At 39.1% G+C, this 18,335-nt stretch overlaps 1 protein-coding gene and 1 long non-coding RNA gene across 7 annotated transcripts in view; one reads left to right on the plus strand and one right to left on the minus strand.

Moving 5' to 3' along the window:
* Positions 1 to 18,335, minus strand: part of LSAMP (limbic system associated membrane protein) — an 889,273-nt gene that overhangs the window by 13,989 nt on the left and 856,949 nt on the right. For 3 of the 6 annotated variants that reach the window (XM_078453038.2, XM_060639945.3, XM_078453039.2), the window contains one exon: positions 13,044 to 13,079. The exons of 1 other annotated variant lie outside the window; for it this stretch is intronic. In XM_078453038.2, coding sequence (XP_078309164.1) covers positions 13,044 to 13,079 — 36 coding nt within the window. 2 more of the 6 variants (XM_060639946.3, XM_060639948.3) reach the window with 2 other exon arrangements.
* On the plus strand, positions 3,066 to 5,512 carry LOC132683696 (uncharacterized). The gene is made up of 2 exons (XR_009612343.2): positions 3,066 to 3,099; positions 5,380 to 5,512. It is a non-coding gene; the product is annotated as an uncharacterized LOC132683696 (long non-coding RNA).

Raw genomic sequence — 18,335 nt, forward strand, 5'->3', positions numbered from 1 at the left:
GGGTTCATGAGCTGAAACCAAGAGTCTGACACTTAACCAACTGAGCCACCCAGATGCCCGTAACTTTACACCTAGCCATGTTAGACAAGCCTGCAACATTGGAAAGAGCCGATTCAGTCTCTCTAATTGGCATAGACCATGTCTTCCTTGTTTACTACTGTAGTCTCAGCTCACTATTTCTCTAGCATGGAGTAAGTGTCCAACAGATTTGCTGAATAAATGCCCATGCATAAATGAATGGATAGATGAATGAACAAATGAATGAGTGATTCAATCAATTAATACCTGACGATCCATCCTAGCTGGGATTCTAGGTAAAGGAAGATTCTATTCTGCTTTAGGAACCATCATGCCCTAGTGGCAAGGCAAAATTATTGCTGAGAATTCAGGCATTTGAAGAGCCAGATGGGGCCAGGAGTTACTTTCATCAGTCCCCAAATTCAGGCAGGTAGAAAAATTTTTGGAGTGTTGAACTTTATTTAAGAATATCTTCCCAACTAATGAAAATTTAAATCTTGGAAGATAAAAACCCAGGCTTCTTTTTTTGTCCAAAGGCCAGAAGACTTATTCTTACCTGTTACCTTCTCATCTTCCATGATGTGGTAGGATTCATTTATTCATTCTCTCTTTTTCCCTTTTTCTCTCCCTTTCTTTCTCTCTCATTCTCTTCAGGAATTGAAGTCAGTGATATGAAGGTGAGAGAGATGTGTGATTGGAAACTCTAGAGTTTATACTTTGGAAAAATCCCTTATTGTCCTAGGTAATGTACAAGTCTGTGTTTATGAACAACTTTGGCATTTTTCCTTCTTTGAGTTCTATCTGGAAGAGAAGATGAGGGTACAACCAATCCATAAAGGGAAGAGTTGATTTTCAGTGCTTTGACTCTCTGGACTCTTAACCACTTACCTCAAACCCGCTGCTTCTAAGCACTCATTCATTCCCAGCCATGTGTAGGATATACAGAGCTTTGGAGGTCTATGTTGTTTGTGCGGTTGTTCTAATTCCATGATTACTTGAACATAAATGGCTCACTTTTTAACCTGCCACAGCCATTTGAACAAGGAAACATTCTCTCCTCTGCTGTGCACAACTCTTTGTAGAAGGCCAGTCATCTGATATGCCTTAGGTTTTGAAAATGACATATAAGTTTGAAGATGTAAAATGATTAATTGCCCTCCCCCACCCCTGGTTCCCCACCATTCTGGGCCATCTAGTAAGACTGTATGTTCAGGAGACAGGGAAGGTCCAAATTCAATGGGGATCTTGCCCTCCAGTTGCCTGGAGAAAGTGAGAGAGACATGGGGTTAAAATCCTTAAGGGATTTAATAAAAGAAATGAAGAAGATTCGATGCACTGTCTCATCTTCCTTCACTGATGCTGAACACCTGAAGCCTAACATTTATAAGGTTCCTCGATGGGCACTTATGCTTTATGTGCTCTTTTACTTTTTGTCACTGTTTTGAAAAACAAAACCCTTATTATTATAGTGGCTTAAAAGGGAGATGTTTATTAATTCAATTTTCAAATACACTTTCAAGCTTAGACAGTTATTAATTTCTTTCTCGCAGGTTTCTCCACTCAGAGGCTTTAGGCAACAGCAGCATCTACTTGCAAGTATTATTATTATTGGGTTTTTTTTGACATAGAAAAAGATATGTCTGTGATTTCTGTTTAGGTTGTTGGAGTTTTTGATTATTTCCCACTTACTGAATTCATGTTGTACAACCCTTCATGCCTAATACCTCTGGAGTGATGTTCTCTGAGAACCACAGCAATGATTCTGGATGTAGTTCAGGGGGAAAGGCCAAAATAGAGAAACAGGGCTAAACCTCAACCTTAAGGCTATTCCCATTTTTTTTTATTTGTTCATTTTTTAAGTAAGCTCTACACCCAATGTGGGGCTTGAACTCATGATCCTGAGATCAAGAGTCATATACTGTACTGACTGAGCCAGCCAGGCATCCTGATTCCTGTTTTCTTAGTTCATAGGTGGACTATTATCCTAAATACTAAGCGAACATATCAAACTAGCTAGAAACTAGGGAGTTTTAGTATGTCATCAGTATTTGAGAAAGGAAGATGGCTTCCCTTAACTAGCTTCAGGTCATGAAAGGAATCCTACACTTTACTTTCAAATACTTGTAAGGGCTTTCCTCTTCACATTTGAACAGAAATGGACTTCACATGTTTCGTGCTATTTAGGAGTGAGTTGGAGCCCTAAATGTTTGAGCAGAATATTTGCCACCCTGGACATAGGGTAATAACTCCTTGTTAAATGAATACATAAACGCAAACCAAATTAAGGCTGATGTAATTTCTAATTGTATAATGTGAATAAAATATTTGAGAGTCATTTTTTATTCTCATCAATTAGTGAACAATTCTCTATAACCAAATGTTCTACAGTAAAGAGGATCAGAAAATTTTTTTAAAGGTTATTACATTAAAAAAGACAAATTTATAAAAGGGGAATATTACTACACCAATTTAGAGAGAGAATTGGTAAGCGCTCCCATATCTGAAAGGGGGGGGTGGCTATTACTGGAAATCCTGGAGGTGACACAAAGGAAATTTCTTATAGGACGAGTCAGGGTGGACTTGGATCTGGAAGAGATGTGAGTGAGCTGGCAGCTGTGGAGACAGCCCTGGCCCTGGGCAGGAGGGCTGGTCCTGAGCTTGCCCACGCTGTGAGCTTGAGCAAGTCAAGAAACACACTCAGCCTCAGAAAGGGCAGAAAACAGAGAATGGCCTAGGTGTTTTAACTTAAACATTTTATAGTCTACTGACAGCTGACACCTCAGATGAAACATTTGCCTGTATCATATTAATGATATTATCTCTGAGGAGAGAGATATATGTGATCTTTATTTTCTTCTCTATAGTTTCATATATTTTCAAAACCTTCCATAATGAGAATGCATAACACTTATTATCAGAATAGAAAATTATTTATAAAAACAAAGAATTGCATGAAAAGAGAGACCTCGAAATCTGGGGAAAAGAAAATAATAGTTGGTTTTGGGTTGACATAACAAGGAGATTGAATTTTTTTTTCTCTTTTTTAGTTGGCTGGCATCATAGAGCAAAACCAAACAGAAGGTAAGATAGGTAATGTCTAATTTCTATAAGGAATATAGTCTTAACAACATGAAACGACAAGGCAATAAAAAATGCTTTATATGGGTTTATGAGGTCCTTCTGACTGTAGGCTTGGTATAATTGCTCTGTAGAGTAGTATAGGTGCGCGATTTGACTTTAACTGCTATGGACCCTGCTCAATGGCAATATGGATTGTTATAGAAAGTGCAGATTGGCCAAGCATTCCCACCACAAAGAGAGGGCTTCATTAAGTCTGTTATAGCAAGTCAGCTTTCTCATATCCTACAGGTTTCTTATATAGCCTGAGAAATTTACATTTTAATAATCAATGAATTAAAATGTTAGAGAATGCCCAAGGGTCTAAGTTTAATAAAGGGGTTTCCCAGGGCCACTCCACCTAAAAAACATATGAGATTAAAAAACTCCACAAGTAAATGTATTTGAATCAGCTGTCAGTAACGTATTGGGGCCAGACAGGCAGTTTCTGCCTTCTAGAAGAAACAACTGCTTCTGCCCTTGTATCTAGAATGCACCTGTTGTACCTGTGGGTACAATTCTGGCCTTTTGCCCTTGTTAGAATTTAAAGACCAGTCATCTCATTTAATAAAGAACTACCTCCCAACCCCAAATCTGCTTAGTTGTTGGTACAAAGTAGATTATATTTTCCATGTTTAAAAACATACGTTATATGTATATTTTAAAGCCTTTTGTGCCTTCATTTATTTGACTTGCTAAAAAGGATTAAAAGCAGAGGTTTGTGTAGGTCTCTAGAGATTGTCATTCTTTCTGGTTTTCTTCCTCTCTTTTCATTTCCCAGTCCTAAATTGTGAACTGCAGATCCATTTTAGAATACAGTTTAGATTTAAATTCTAAGATTCAAGACTGTCTTTAATCCATGTAATGTGTGTTTTCATTTTGTATGTTTCAAAATAAAAAAAAACTTTCAAATACCATAAAACAAAGTAACTGGCCTGCAGAATTTTAATGTTGAGATAACAAATGAATTTGTGAGGTTTTGGGACCAAAGCTCTTGGAAATAAGATAAGGGATTAAAGAACATGGTACGCTCTGGACCTATATCCCTTGGACCTATGTCTACGGCACTAAGCATCACAGTTCAGGACTTGGTAAAGGCAGTTGTGCTTTGGACCTTTGCCAAGTGACTTTATTACTCACAGTGCCAGGATGCCTCAGTGATTCATACTCCTGCTGCGTCACTGACTCCAAATATAACATCACCACCAGGTTCTGGAGCAGATCCTTGAAAATATTGATGGCCCCTTACAACCTGACCCTTCCTACAACTAAAATTGAAATTCACCATCAAACCTCCCTGTTGAGAGGCTCAAAGTTTTCCCTAGATGTTCTGCCAAATAGGCTCTCAGTATTTTTTTTCCCCAAAAACCTCACCCAGCACAGTGCTACCTACCATACAGACAGTATACTGTATTGGTACATGTCTGTACAAATAAGCCAACAGAAATTTCTTGTCTTCAAAGTATGACAGAGGTATAAATGCAAATTCCCTTGCCTTTAAACCCCACTGGTTTGTCACATGCCTTTTCTTTTTAAAACAGGCCAGAGGCAAATGAGAAGGAATAAGAAACTATTAGGGAAATGTCATTTTTCAGATTTTAAGAATTAATTAGACTTAATATTGTTTAATTCTCTCCGGATTCTAAACTTTTGTATGTACTGGAATGTTTGCTCCTCTCTTTCCTCATTTCTGCCTTTTAAACTTCACTTTCACCTGGAAGCCTTCTCTGACCAGTCCAGGCTCCCTTTTCTGTGCTCTATACAGGTATACAGGTATCCTAAACTTAGGAACCTTTCTTATGATTGCTTAACTCCTCATCCACTGTCCCATCTGGTCTGTAAGCTCTGTTAGTGCAGAGGCTGTGTCCTGCTTATTTTCCACAGTCATTCTCAAGACCAAGCTCAGAGTTTGCCCTAGTACTAGGGTAGGTTTTTTGCTTTGTTTTGTGTGAACGAATGGTGTGGTCCACATATTGTCCATTGTCAGATAAGCTGGGCCAGAAATTACTTGCACTGGCCATCAAGAATGAAGTCTCTTTCTTGTGTTCCTAATGGTTAGAAATCTCAAGAAAAAGAAAACATGAACTCTAAAAGAAACCGTAAAAAGCACAAGAAAGTGGAGAGTACATCCAAGTGGAGAACAACAAGTCACACTATTAATTGAATGACTTAGGATGGGAGGGTTGATACTCTAAGGGAAGACCAACCTCCAATGAGTGAGATTGTTCTGTTTTTTTCTTTTAGCACTGCAACACTGAGCACCTTTCAACGTTGAACTTACCTGTGTTCTGGAGCTCCGGCGAGGAAAACAGAACACATCTCCCAAGTTACTTTCTAACTTGCAGTTCAACAAAGAGAACTGCAAGCTACTGCTTGATTTTTGTTTCTCTCTTTTTCTTTCTTTTGTTCTCTTTATTTTTATAGTTGTTTCTGTGCTCCAAACATCCCTTGCTTCCAAGTCATACAAACTCCACACACATAATCGAGAAAAACACTTTAGAATGGCCAAGCAACTTTCTGACAGAGAACATGGCTGGGAAGGCCTGGTGCTGTGTGGCCGAAAGAGGACTGAATGGTACACAGGATGGACAGTTAACCAGGACACAGCTATTTCATTTTTTTTTAAACCACAGGATGCTACTCTTGCCCCAAACAATGTCTCTTAGGCAGTTAAAAAAGTCCCACTGGAACTGCAAAGTTTGGAAGGTGAGTGGTTAATTTAGAACCATTGTTACAAGTGTAGTGCAGAGAAAATAGAATGGACTGACAGCTGTGATATATAGTAAAGATACTCTGTTAGTGGTAATGCCTAGGTGTTAAAACATACATATGTGTTACAGAGATGTGGGAAGCATTTTCTTTTACAATCAGCATGGTAATAAGCAAAACAGTGCCATAAACTATGGTGGTGCTGGGCTCCCCAGGGTCCAATTAGGAAGCATGATAAATGACTTGTAAAGTCTCTCCCCCCCACTGATTTGTGGTGGATATAAGCTGACAATTCTCAGTGGAGTCCTAGTGAGTGGTCTGCCTACTCCCATCATACATCTGGGTACATAGGAACACCTTAAATTGGAATTCCAAACTCATTATGTCATGCTGTGTTCTTACTTGGCAGGTGTGTTTCCTCACAGCAGTATACAAGGGGAGATATAAGGTGGGACCACTTAAGCTGATTTTTTCCCCCTGACTGAGGTGCTTGTTTAATTTAATACCTAAAAATGACTTGTGATGATGAAAGACCACTGTGAGGACAGAGTGACTATATACAGGAAGTTGTTACTAAGGTTAATTTGTATCTTGCCTCTTCAGAAGTAGATGCGTCCTCCAGATAGATGAGATAATGGCTTTGGTTGCATGGCTGCTAACCAGTGTTTACAAGTGAATGTTAATACTATCAAAACATTTTCTTTGGTTTTATTTGAAGGATGTCAAAGAAAAAGTATATATGTAAAGTGAGGTGACTATGGTATAAAATATAGAGAGAAAGAAAACCACGAAATACAGATAGCAGGAATACAAATTTCAGGTAAAGAAGAATGAAAGAGCCAAGGACCAGACAAAAATTCACGTTTATACTTTGGGGGGCTATCATAGGACACTTGTCAGGAGCTGAGACTCTATTGATGATTGAACTCCAGAAGGAGCATGTATTCTTTCTTTTTAAGCAGTGCCACTTCTTCCTTCAAGGACTCTTGCTCCATATAATGTCTCTGAACCTAGAGCAGAGCTCCCAGGGCAAGAACCTTCTTCCTGGCTACACCCAGAAATGCTCCTCACAACACAATGCTACCCTCCTGCTAAATGGCACGCTGATGCAGACGCCAGGGCATGCTCTGTTGGGGATGCACTCTAAAGACCAGGGAGACCTGCATCAGCATTTTCTGTCCATTCCAGATCCTGGTCTTCTCACCCTTTGGGGCATCATGCCAACATTTTCCGCTGCAAATCTCACTGAGCTCTTCTCAGGGAGCTTTATTCCTTTTAATTAAAAAGACAAGACTGTCAATTACTTAAACTTAATCCCCAAATGTAATTGTTACTTTGAAAGATTTTTTTCCCCATAAAGCTCATAGAAGAAATATTTCCATCAAATTAAAATTTAGTGGGAGCTGGGATTTTCAAAAAAAATTTTTCATCTTCAAATCCCTGCTGGCTCTAGAAATCTACATAGCACAGCAAAGCCTAAGTACAGGAAGATCACCAGGCAAGGCTGACTGGTGTAGGCAGAAACAGACTAGGGAAGTAGGAAAAAGCATTAGAAAAGAGTCCCAGCACTAAAATTTCTCCTACCTTTAAACTGACGCCGTAGGATTTTTAGCCATTTAGCTTGAAGCTAAATGTAAATTCTGAGACAGGTAACACTTCCAAGCCACCTTTGGACATTTAAATAATAGTGTGAATAAATTTCAGGTTTATTCTCGCTGGCAAATTTTAACAGGGAGAGAACCAGTATTGTTTAGGAAACAGAACAGAAGCAAGAACGCAGAGCTGAGAAGAATAAGGCACCGAAATGGATTCAACAAAGAGAAGCGCCTGGTACAGCTGGGTCTGAATCACTGGGTTGGCAAGAGAAGTACTGATTCTAGGTGAGGTTTCAGCACAGCTATCCCACTTGGTTCCCAGCCACTGAAGAAAATCAGCCTGTTGCTTCCAGTAAGGGAATCAGACATGGTCATCAGGTATTAGTGTCAGTTCTTAATTATCTTCGTGTGTATTAGTCAGGACCCATGATTTTGCTGTAAACTTGTGTTACCCCTTATCAAGTACTATCAGTAACAGCAAGGCCTTTTCCCCACCAGCTAATGGGAAAGGAGAGATGTATGAGATGTATTTAAAAATTAAAACCCTCCTTGGGACATGCTTGACATTTTTTACCAGAAAAAAGGATAGGTTCTTTAGAGTGATGACTTTGGATCAGTCTGACAGGTGGTAACATGCATGATGGGCGCTCACTGAAAGTTTAAGAGTGTGTGTGTGTGTGTGTGTGCGCGTGCGTGTGCACGCATGTGTGTCAGACAATAGAGAACCGTGCGGTGTGAAGCTTCTCTAAGTGTACTATGATATTGGTGAAAAATAATAATGTTTGTTATTTGGCCTTGGGTTACTTCCATATTTAAACTTGTTAGCAGTGGGCATTTCAGAAATCTCTAGAATTTGTAATATGTCAAACTGTAATGAAGCCACAATGAACTTGTAGCTAGCTAATATCCAGGCAATCTGATACAAGTATGTCTTTAAATATCAGTACTTCTAGAAATTATAAGAAGTATGTGCATCTGAGTATGATTATTTTAAATTCAATATGCTTCCTTTCTGGGAACTTGAAGCTCCCCTTTATTTATTATTTAAAAAACCACTCTGAGCTTGTAGGCATGAAAGATATAATTTCTTTCCCATTTCACAGTTGGAAAAACTGAATTAAAGAGAACAATGCTAGTAATTATCCATGATTAATAGAGGTGTGTATGTAAATCAGCCTGAATAAGTGTGTGAAATTAGATGTGCTGATGCCAGATAGCTCTGCTCATGTTTTTTAAAGATGAATGCTTTCATATAAATCTCTGTGTGAGTTGGGCATACATCTCTGTGTTGAGTATATCTCGAAATAGACTTTGTAAAAGTGTATGGATATTAAGGTAACAGTATTATGTATTACAACCATTATAATACATATTATAATACATATAATTATTCATATAATTATAATACATGTATTATAATACATAAAATAAACTAGATGAGTGTTTAAAATTCATTAGACAGATACATACCTAATGAACACAAATGCATACATAGTGGTTATTTATAATGTACTATAGATTTATATATGTGCCTGGATGCTGTGAGGCATAGACTGGAATTTGGGTGTACTTTGATGATTAAAAATTCCGGGAGATGGTGCATGTTAGTTTTTTAGGATTGTGGGGATTAATTGAGTTAATACATGCCACAGCCCTCAGAACTCTATTGGTATATGAGAAGCCCACTTTCTATGTTAGTTGTTGTTATTATTATTATTACTAGAGATGAAACTGCTATTATAATGAAGAGCTAAAAAGAGACATTTCTCATTTATACCTGGGATAATATCCCACAGAAGATACATAAAGCTATAGGGATTGTCCAGTTATCTTTATAGCATGGTGTGGTTTTAGGATTTTTCTCCCAGTTTTCCTTCCATCCCAGTGGCATCTGATCTTGAGAACCCATTTCTGGGAGTGCCAGGTGAGGGCAGGTATGTCGCCTCCTCCTACTGGAGATGGAATGTGGCTGTTCTGATGCCAGGCCTGCCCAGAACAACACCAGTTGCCCTTCGGGAGAAAACATGCCAGTTGGACTTCAGATTTCTGCAAGCCTGGTTTGTTTGTAGGTTGGATTTTAATTTTTTTTTAAACTTTAATTTTGGGGGGTTTTGTTTTGTTTTCTGAGAAAGCTTTAGACAGCTGTATTAATCATGCAAACCCAGCCATGTGCAATGTGTTTTATCAATGGAAAAACAGGAACTGAATGGCAAGCAGCTGTGAACAAACCCAGTGCAAAGCCTGAACCTGGAAGATAATCTTGACATTTCCCAAACCCGCTAGCCACACGGGGTTAGTGAATGGAAAGGCTGTTCACTTGGGATAAATAATCAGATGGGAGGCAAGCAAGTGAGACACATTCCAGGGTTATTAATTTTTTTTTAAAGTACCAGTGATGGAAGAAGGAGGGGCTGATTGAGCCCAGAGAGTCCCACACTCAAGGGGATTCCTCACTTGAGGGTGATAAAAGTAAAACAATGGTAGTTTGTCCTTGTCCTTTTTCTTCTTGTACTTCACTTTAACTTTCGGAAGCTGGTTTTGTCACTTTATTTTGAAACTGCAGTCCTTCTAAGTGTGAGGGCATCTCTAGGTGAGCTTCCATCTTGAGAGGTTATGCACAAGAAAGCTTATGGGGAGGAGACGAGCAGTATTATCATTTCCCAGTATTCAGAATCCTCAGGAAATGATCTGAGCCTAACAAAGTGAGAAAAGTTCCCTCAGACATTTAGAGCTGACTCTTCCCTCATTTTACAATTCAGTGGATTTTCTGCAGTGATATAGTCAGGAGTAGTTATGCAAATATATGCAATTCAGGACTCATTTCAGAATAAATAAACCTAAATTAAAATTAATGGGAAAAAACACCTATCAGAAACAGATCAAGGATGGAACACTTATTTATTTATATATATCTTTTAAATTAAGAAGCAGGGAAGCACACTGATTTTTTTGTTTTGTTTTGTTTGTGGCAGAATAGGAAAGGACATTTGAAAATTCCTGATTGGCCACAGACAATACAAATTATCCTTTGGTGTAATTCCAGTATTATTATTATCACTGCAGAAAATCAAGCAATATGATGAAGGAAACCCAAGAGAAATACATTTGATTTATTGAGCCTTGTTTTTGTTTAATCACAGCTTGAAGGGGTTTAGGACTGCATTCCTGCTGCGACTCTGATGTTTATCCCCCGTCAGCTTGATGAGCCATGTAGAGTGGGGGTGGGGGAGACCCTCCAATGAAAGACATTAACAATGAAGCAGCTAAAATTAAACATGTATTTCTGTTATTGGAAAATAGGAGAGAAAGTTCTCTTTTTTTGTGATGGGCGGACAAAAAAGGACCTTTGGAACTTTCTCATATTTTCAAAACCCCTGAAGGAAACTGATTGGTTTCATATCCTTCTGGCCATTTGTATCAACCAACTGCTAATAGATACATTAACACTTTAGGGCTGAAATGTAGGATTGTACCTAGATGATGACAATATACAGTATTTAATTAAACAAAGGTATTTTGTGTTATAGATATGACCAACCTGAGGTAGGTAGGCTTTTCATAGATATTTTGGTACTTAAGTGGCACTATAAAAAAGAGTTAAGGATCCTATACCTCAATTTTTTTTTTTTCCCATGGGATACTGCATTTCACATGGGTTGCCATCTTGCCTGGGCAGAAGAGGAGAAAAGGGGCTGATTTCTACAAGTTAAAGCCCTTGTAAGAGACAGGGAACTTAAAGGGCATTATCTTTCCATACCCACCTCACACATCAGCTATCCCAAGTCTCGATGAACAGCTTTTCAATTTCTACCAGCAGAAGCCCAAAGTATTAGTAGTAAAATAAACTATATTCTCTAGAACTATTGGATCTAAAGAAGCTATCTATTGTCTATCTACAACGTAAAATCAAACTAGGGTCATTCTCCAATCAACAATTCAGTTTGTGGGAAAATATCAAGTTCAACTTGCTTCATTCCTGGCCCAAACTGTTTTTCAATATCCAACAGCTGTCTTTTGTGAATCGTGTCTGACTTTCATTTTGTTCCATGTTATATACATCATAAAGCATGATCAGATAAAATATTTGAGTCTGTGGCTGCAGAACCGCTCCTAGAGAGGATACCTAGAGGCTTAGTGACAGTTTACAAAGCTCGTCTTGGATGTAGCATGACCTCTTTGAAGATATTATCCATTGGGACAAATGTGTATGTATGTGTTTGTCACATCAAGATATTTGCAAGATGTCAACATGATAAAATGGTGTCAGTCTCTGCAGCAACACTCGAAGATAAATGTCTTAAAATAATTGTGTCATGTCAGGAATTCAAAATGGGATATTTTCCATGAACACTAAGTTTCATGTCAAGTCTAAAAAACAGGCACATTTTAAGTCTTATTTTTAGTAGTTGGGATAAGAAACAGATTTCATTAATGTTTTAAGGAAGGATTTTATTCAACAGAGTTCTTCTATAAATAGTTTGGACCCTTCTTAAAATTTAAGAGCAACTTTTTTATTAAGCTGTCTAGTTGATCCTTGAAACCCTGCAATTCTCATTGCAAATATAATTAAAATAAGTTTGCATATATGTGAATACATACATATGTAAAACATAACATTATTGACACTCTGAATATCCTCACCCAATTTTGGCCTAATTTTTAGTTTGGATGAGTGTTAATGAAACATGATCTGTCTTCAAACTTATAAAACAGCAGCTTTCTACCTTTAATTCTGAGCACATTTCTTTTATAGTGTATACAATAATCTTGTTTAATTGGATTTATTTTTTCCACATGAGGCCTCGCATGGCCTACTTTCCATTTTTTCTCAGGTCTTTGAGTGTTATTTGCAAATCACTTTTCTGGAATTTAATTTCAATGGTAGGTTGGTTTCATTTCAGATTTTTTTGTATTGTTTTAATTTTATTTGCCAATTTGCCTTTAAATAGCCTTAAGCTAGAAGGCTGGGGCTGCAACTTGCATCTAAATGTGATGTAGGAGGCAAAATTTAATTTGGGTGTGGAGAAAGTTTTATGAAAAGGAATACAGAATGACTACCTTATTTTTTCATTTGTGCTTTCTAAAATAGTTATGTTTAAAAGGAAAAGCCCCCGCACTGGCCACAATTTTAAGAAAAGTTAATGTCCTTGTAATCTGGTTGAGTTCAAACTTTGGCAGTAGTAGATAAATTCATTTTTTAAGTAATACCAATGACTTGAGATTCGGATTGTATAAGTCTCCAAATGTGTGGGTGGTCAGTTAGAGGATTCATATTTTTATGAGCTACAGAACTTAACTGGCTGTGTTCCAAATATGTGAGTTCATAGTTACCTGTAATACATATTAATTGAAGAGAGAATTGCTTTCTGAGCTTAGCATCTCCCTAGCTACTCACCTACTTAAGTCAGATAAAGAATCTGTTACATGTCTATCAACTGGTGTGGGGACAATTGATCAACTTTCTTTTGAAGGTTTAAAGAAAAAAAAAAGGTTTCTATTGTATGTGAATGTTGTGAATATGTATCCCCCTTTGTGTGTTTTGCACATTATGGATGATGGAGAATGACCCAGCAACAGAACTACAGTCATAAAAATCATACTGACCTTGAATGGGATGGGGGATTGTGGGTGAAACACGCTCTAAAGGGGAAAAAATAGTAAGCATCATGGAGAGTTTATATAGATCTATCTGTATATTTATATCTTACTCATGCTTAGCTACTCAGATAACTATAGAGCACATAAATTTCCATGCCTATAGGATAGTATCTCCTATAAAGCATTTGTCTGTTCTTCCTGCCAACACTAAATTATCAGAAAGTTATTGCTAAAATTTTAAATCCAAAGCTTTAAAAAAATTAGAGTAGGAAACGACATCTTACTGTGGTAACCCTACAAACAGGATCCTACCCTACGCTGAAAAAAAACTCACTACCAAAATTACAATTTTTCTGGAGGGCTGGGTTGAAGGTATTTAAATTAGCAGTGATCACAGTCAGTCATGCATCTTCGCGTCCTGGTTCTGGTCTCTTTAACTCAGGACAGATGGACCCATGATAGCTAAGGACTCCTTTCCTCTCCCTAAGCCCTACAGCTCATATCAGCTTTAGCCAAGTATGTGGAAAATTTATTTGGGAAATACTAATTCAACTTTTCCCTCAGGTTTTTATTTCCACACTTCTAATACCAGTGCGCGAGTAATGCCAAGGAAATAAGCAAATTGGCATGGTATTATTTCATTCTGTCTTTTCTTTAATACCACTCTCTTGCAATAATACAATCTCACCTGAAATTTGATCAACCAATCAAATTTACTTGATGATACATCCCGTGGAGTAAGAAAAGTGTTCTTTTGGACACATAGGTTTGAGCTTATGTGTCCCTCACAGTCCCATCCCCAAGCTGCTGATCATAAGTTGAATGTGCTGACAGAGCTCAGGCTTTAGGCATCCTGTATTTGTCTTATCAAAACCCCAGGTTTAACTCTAAATCCTCCTCTGAGGCTCTTTCAGAAAGGTAGAATGGTGTATTAGGACTAGGATGCATTACTACTGCCCCTAAACCCTATAATGCAACATAATTAGCACACACTTTACATTCCTCCTAGCCATTTGGTTAAATAAAGACTAATGATAAATTGAAGTAAACAAAAACCAAAACCATAAAGAGAAAAGCATATGTGCATATTCAAACTTGACCTGCCTGCCATCTTGTACCATATGTCTAGAAAGAGTAGATTTTGCCTGGAATTTGGACACTCAATACATCTGGATGCCAAGAAAACCCTGACTCCTTGTAGAGTGAGCCTTTCTCTAGCTTGCCTGAAAGTTGTAACTTAAATGCCAAAGTTTGCTAAGTGCATTAAGATAGAACAGGTCAATAGTAGCGCGGCAACCAACTGTGTCTTAGTTACACAAGTGTCAAGTAGAAAAATAGTTTAAACCTCCACTGGTTATTTGGTATTAAGTTTTCAGCTTTGAAATTAAATAGCTAAACTGCTTTCCGCATTTATGTAGCAGTTGGAGACTACTGTCCCATACTATACTCTATCCACTGTACTTTATTTTTTATTATCACTATTATTATTCAGACTGTTTAAATGACTCAGCTTAATATTTTCTCATCACACTGTTCACAGCTGGGTAAATGCACTCTGCCCTCCTTTCCACAAGACCATTTGTATTGCTAAAATCATCTCACCCACCCTCCTTGGTTCCCAGCTTGTTATTATCATCTTAGCTCCACCCTGTTATCATCATCTTATCCCTATCACGCCCCATTAGTTACTCTCATTCTTGAATTCCACCCTACTGACTTATTCTTTAGATGCTTCCCAGTCCCAGCTTTTTATCCTTATTCCTCCCCCATCACTCTGCTGCATTTTATAATTTTGCCATGGTTTGTAGGCTCTTGTTCGAGTGTAAAGTGAAGCGACATCACTTAAAATGAAGAAGAAATTCTTTGACTTTTGATAATCAAAAGTAGGGGAGGACAGAAACTTTGGTGCTATGTGCTTTGTCTTTTGGTTGCTAATATTTGGGGGAGGTCAGCATCGCTAAGCAGCTATTTTGGAAGGTTTGAGGAACAGAGCCCTAAGGCTGACCCCAGAACTAGAGGCTGTGGCTCTTAGTAAGTCCCTTAACTCTGATCTTTGGTTTCTTATCTGCCAAATGTACGTGTGTGTGCATATGTGTGTGTATGTATGTGTGTGTTATTGGTTGATTCTGTTGGGACACCAATGAGAAACTGTTAAGTGGGGGCATTACACTTCACAAGGAAAACCTTTGATATAAAAGCACTTAAATGGCAAAGGCTAGAGCTGATTGTAAGGTGTATATAGAGTGGTAATTTGTTAACCCAAATATGATTTTCTTTTCTTTTCCAATGGGTATTGCAGATGTTCGGTAAACTTTCTGGAAGTCAGCATATGCCATGCCTATTCTTGAAACTAAATCTAGTCCCAGTGCCCATCTATTTCCTATAGTAGCCACAGAGAGCCCTTTTAAAGTTTGCAGCCGGTGTTTCAAACTACATGAGGGTAGTGCTCAAATGGCTGCTCACACTGTTTTATTATGTGGCATCTAGAAGTAGCTGGTTAAGAGGCTTTGCCAAGTCTTAACTAACTTCATCAAGTGGTATATATTTAAACTCCAGGCCCCCAAGATAACAACTTAAAATGGTTTCTAAACAAGCGGGGGAGGCGCTCATTTTAAGGGCTCTCTCCAGTGCTGGGTTGCTTAGGTAATACTTGAGATTTAATCAAGTATAGGTTTACAAGTTAATTATCTTTTAAAATAAAAAGAGAATTTGAAAACCTCCTACACACTGATGTGGTATGGCTCAATGTAGATTTCTTTGCATTTTTAATTTTTTTTTTGTACTTAATAGCTTCAATACTTTACTAATCGATACATTTCTCTAAAATAGAAGGTAATTGATCAGTACAGTAGGAGTATTCTTTAACATGTGGGAATATTCCTAGGGTCAAAAGCTGACCACGAGGCTGGAATATGAGTTAGGAATCTCACTGTGACAAAGATTAACCAATGATCTAACTACTCCAGTGGACCCATTCCATGGGGGTCAATGGAAATGGAAATGAGAGGTGGCAGAAACAGTGAGGTGGGAAGGGATATGACAATATCTAGTCATGGAGAGACCTCATTAAGTGAAAAAAGGAGAAAGAAATTAGATGTCTCCTCACTTCCAGACTACAAAAGATACATCTCCTAACATTTTCTCCACATACACCAATCTAGGTAACACATTGATCTAGAGCCTGGATTTGAGAGTTAAATGAGATCATGTATGTTAAGGGTTTAGCACATGTTCAGAGTACCTTGTTAAGCATTCACTTCATCAGAAGTGATGACATTAAAATCATCACCCCATCCTCCCTCCCCATCCATTGCTTTAAAAGTAACTCAACATAAACACGGAAACAAGATAGGTTTCCCTTGTGGGTACATTGTAGTCATCAGTGTGGAAATACAGAATCTGCTATGTTACATATGCTGACAATGGACCTTCTCTTGGCATCAATAGAAGCCAAAGTCTTCCTCTAGGCGCTGCATGTCCCCATAGCTGACGAGGACTAAGGGGCTGAATCTTTGCCTGTACACACTGTCCCATGGGATGAATGTGTTCAGAAAAAAATATACAATGTAACGCTTTGCCCAGGATGAAGAAAAACATCTAAGCTTGGATATAATATAGGCTGAGGTGGTACAGATCCTTGACAAACAATGCTACAATGTGTGGAGAACAGAACAAATGAGAAAAGAATGCTTCCACTAGCTTAGGAAAAAATTACTAGGCATACAATGTATTCTTGCACTTTCCTTCAATTATTTTGACCCCCTTGGAGATCAATATTTGAATAGAGTGGAGAAGTATATGTACGCATGTGGTGGAGGACAAGATGGATCAGTGACCGCAAATTGACACTGCGCAAAGAGTCAGCACGTGTCACTGTGGTGGACACTGAAAATGTGCTGACGCACCAATGAAGACAGATCATCGCGAACTCTTCAGGGGCTCCAGTTCTACGTGCTGCCTCTTGCTGGCGGGCAGTAGCTCACCACCTGCCTGGTCTGCTCTGGACTGGCTGGTCAGCACAGCACCCCGCTGCCCACACAGTGCTCTCTGTCAGGGTTGCGGCAGCCGCCCCCCCTCCCCTCCCAGGCCTCGCTCCCCTCCTCCCCTCCCAGGCCTCGCCCCCCTCCTGACCCTGTTCCGTGCAAAAGTGCCGCTGTCAGCGGCGTCTTCCTTCTACCCATTAAACCCATCTACTTTGAGTCTAAGTAATGAGCAATCTGTTCACATAGGTACTTTCTTTTTTTTTTTTTTTTTTTTTTTTTCCCCTTTCCCCACCTCCTCCCTCTCTCTCTCTTGCCTGTGTGAAGTAGGTTGCGGTACAGCTGTATTCCCAAGGAATGAAGGATGTAGCAATGCGCCTCCCAAAACTAAATGGTCATGGAGGGGTGGCCGAGGCAGAAGTGCCCTTCCCGTATGTAAAAAGCACAGCTTCCCCTTTGGAATGTCCACACTTAGGAGCGCCTGGGTGGCTCAGCCGGTTAAGCATTCGACTTCCGTTCAGATCATGATCTCCTGGCTCATGGCTCCTGAGTTCGAGCCCCCCACGGGGCTCTGTGTCTGTGCTGACGGCGCTGAGCCTGGAGCCTGCTTCGAATTCCGTGTCTCCCTCTCTCTCTTCCTCTCCCCTGCTTGAGCTTTCTCTCTCTCTCTCTCTCAACTCTCTCTTTCTCTCTCTCTCAAAAATAAAATGAACATTAAAACAAACCCGAAATGTCCACATTTAGGCCTTGGGTCTAAGAAAGCGGGCAGTAGGTTCACTAATTTTTAGCATTATGCCTCCTAACTTCCCCATTAGGTGGGAGATCAGCTCTGAACTCCACGCTGATGCACATGCTGCTAAATGCAGAGCTAGTGCCTGGGAGGGGGGGCGGGGTGCGGTGTTCTGTGGAGGGCAGTGTGGGCCCGCGGGGAAGTAGAGCCCCGTTAATCACTGTGCTGTGCACTTCTCAAACGTGTAATTGAAAGTGACTTCTGTGAAGTCATCGGGACAATATGATTATGATACACATGCATAATTAGGCGATTCCAGCTTACAAACAGAAATTCTCTAAGATTCTTGTCTTGGCATTTCTTAATTTTACTGGGTTGAGTCCTTTATTTTTTTTTAAATTTTTTTTTTTAACGTTTATTTATTTTTGGGACAGAGAGAGACAAAGCATGAACGGGGGAGGGGCAGAGAGAGAGGGAGACACAGAATCAGAAGCAGGCTCCAGGCTCTGAGCCATTAGCCCAGAGCCCGACGCGGGGCTCGAACTCACGGGCCGTGAGATCGTGACCTGAGCTGAAGTCGGACGCTCA

This window comes from Panthera onca, chromosome C2, assembly GCF_046562875.1.
Source record: "Panthera onca isolate mPanOnc1 chromosome C2, mPanOnc1 haplotype 2, whole genome shotgun sequence".
Classification (NCBI taxonomy): domain Eukaryota; kingdom Metazoa; phylum Chordata; class Mammalia; order Carnivora; family Felidae; genus Panthera; species Panthera onca.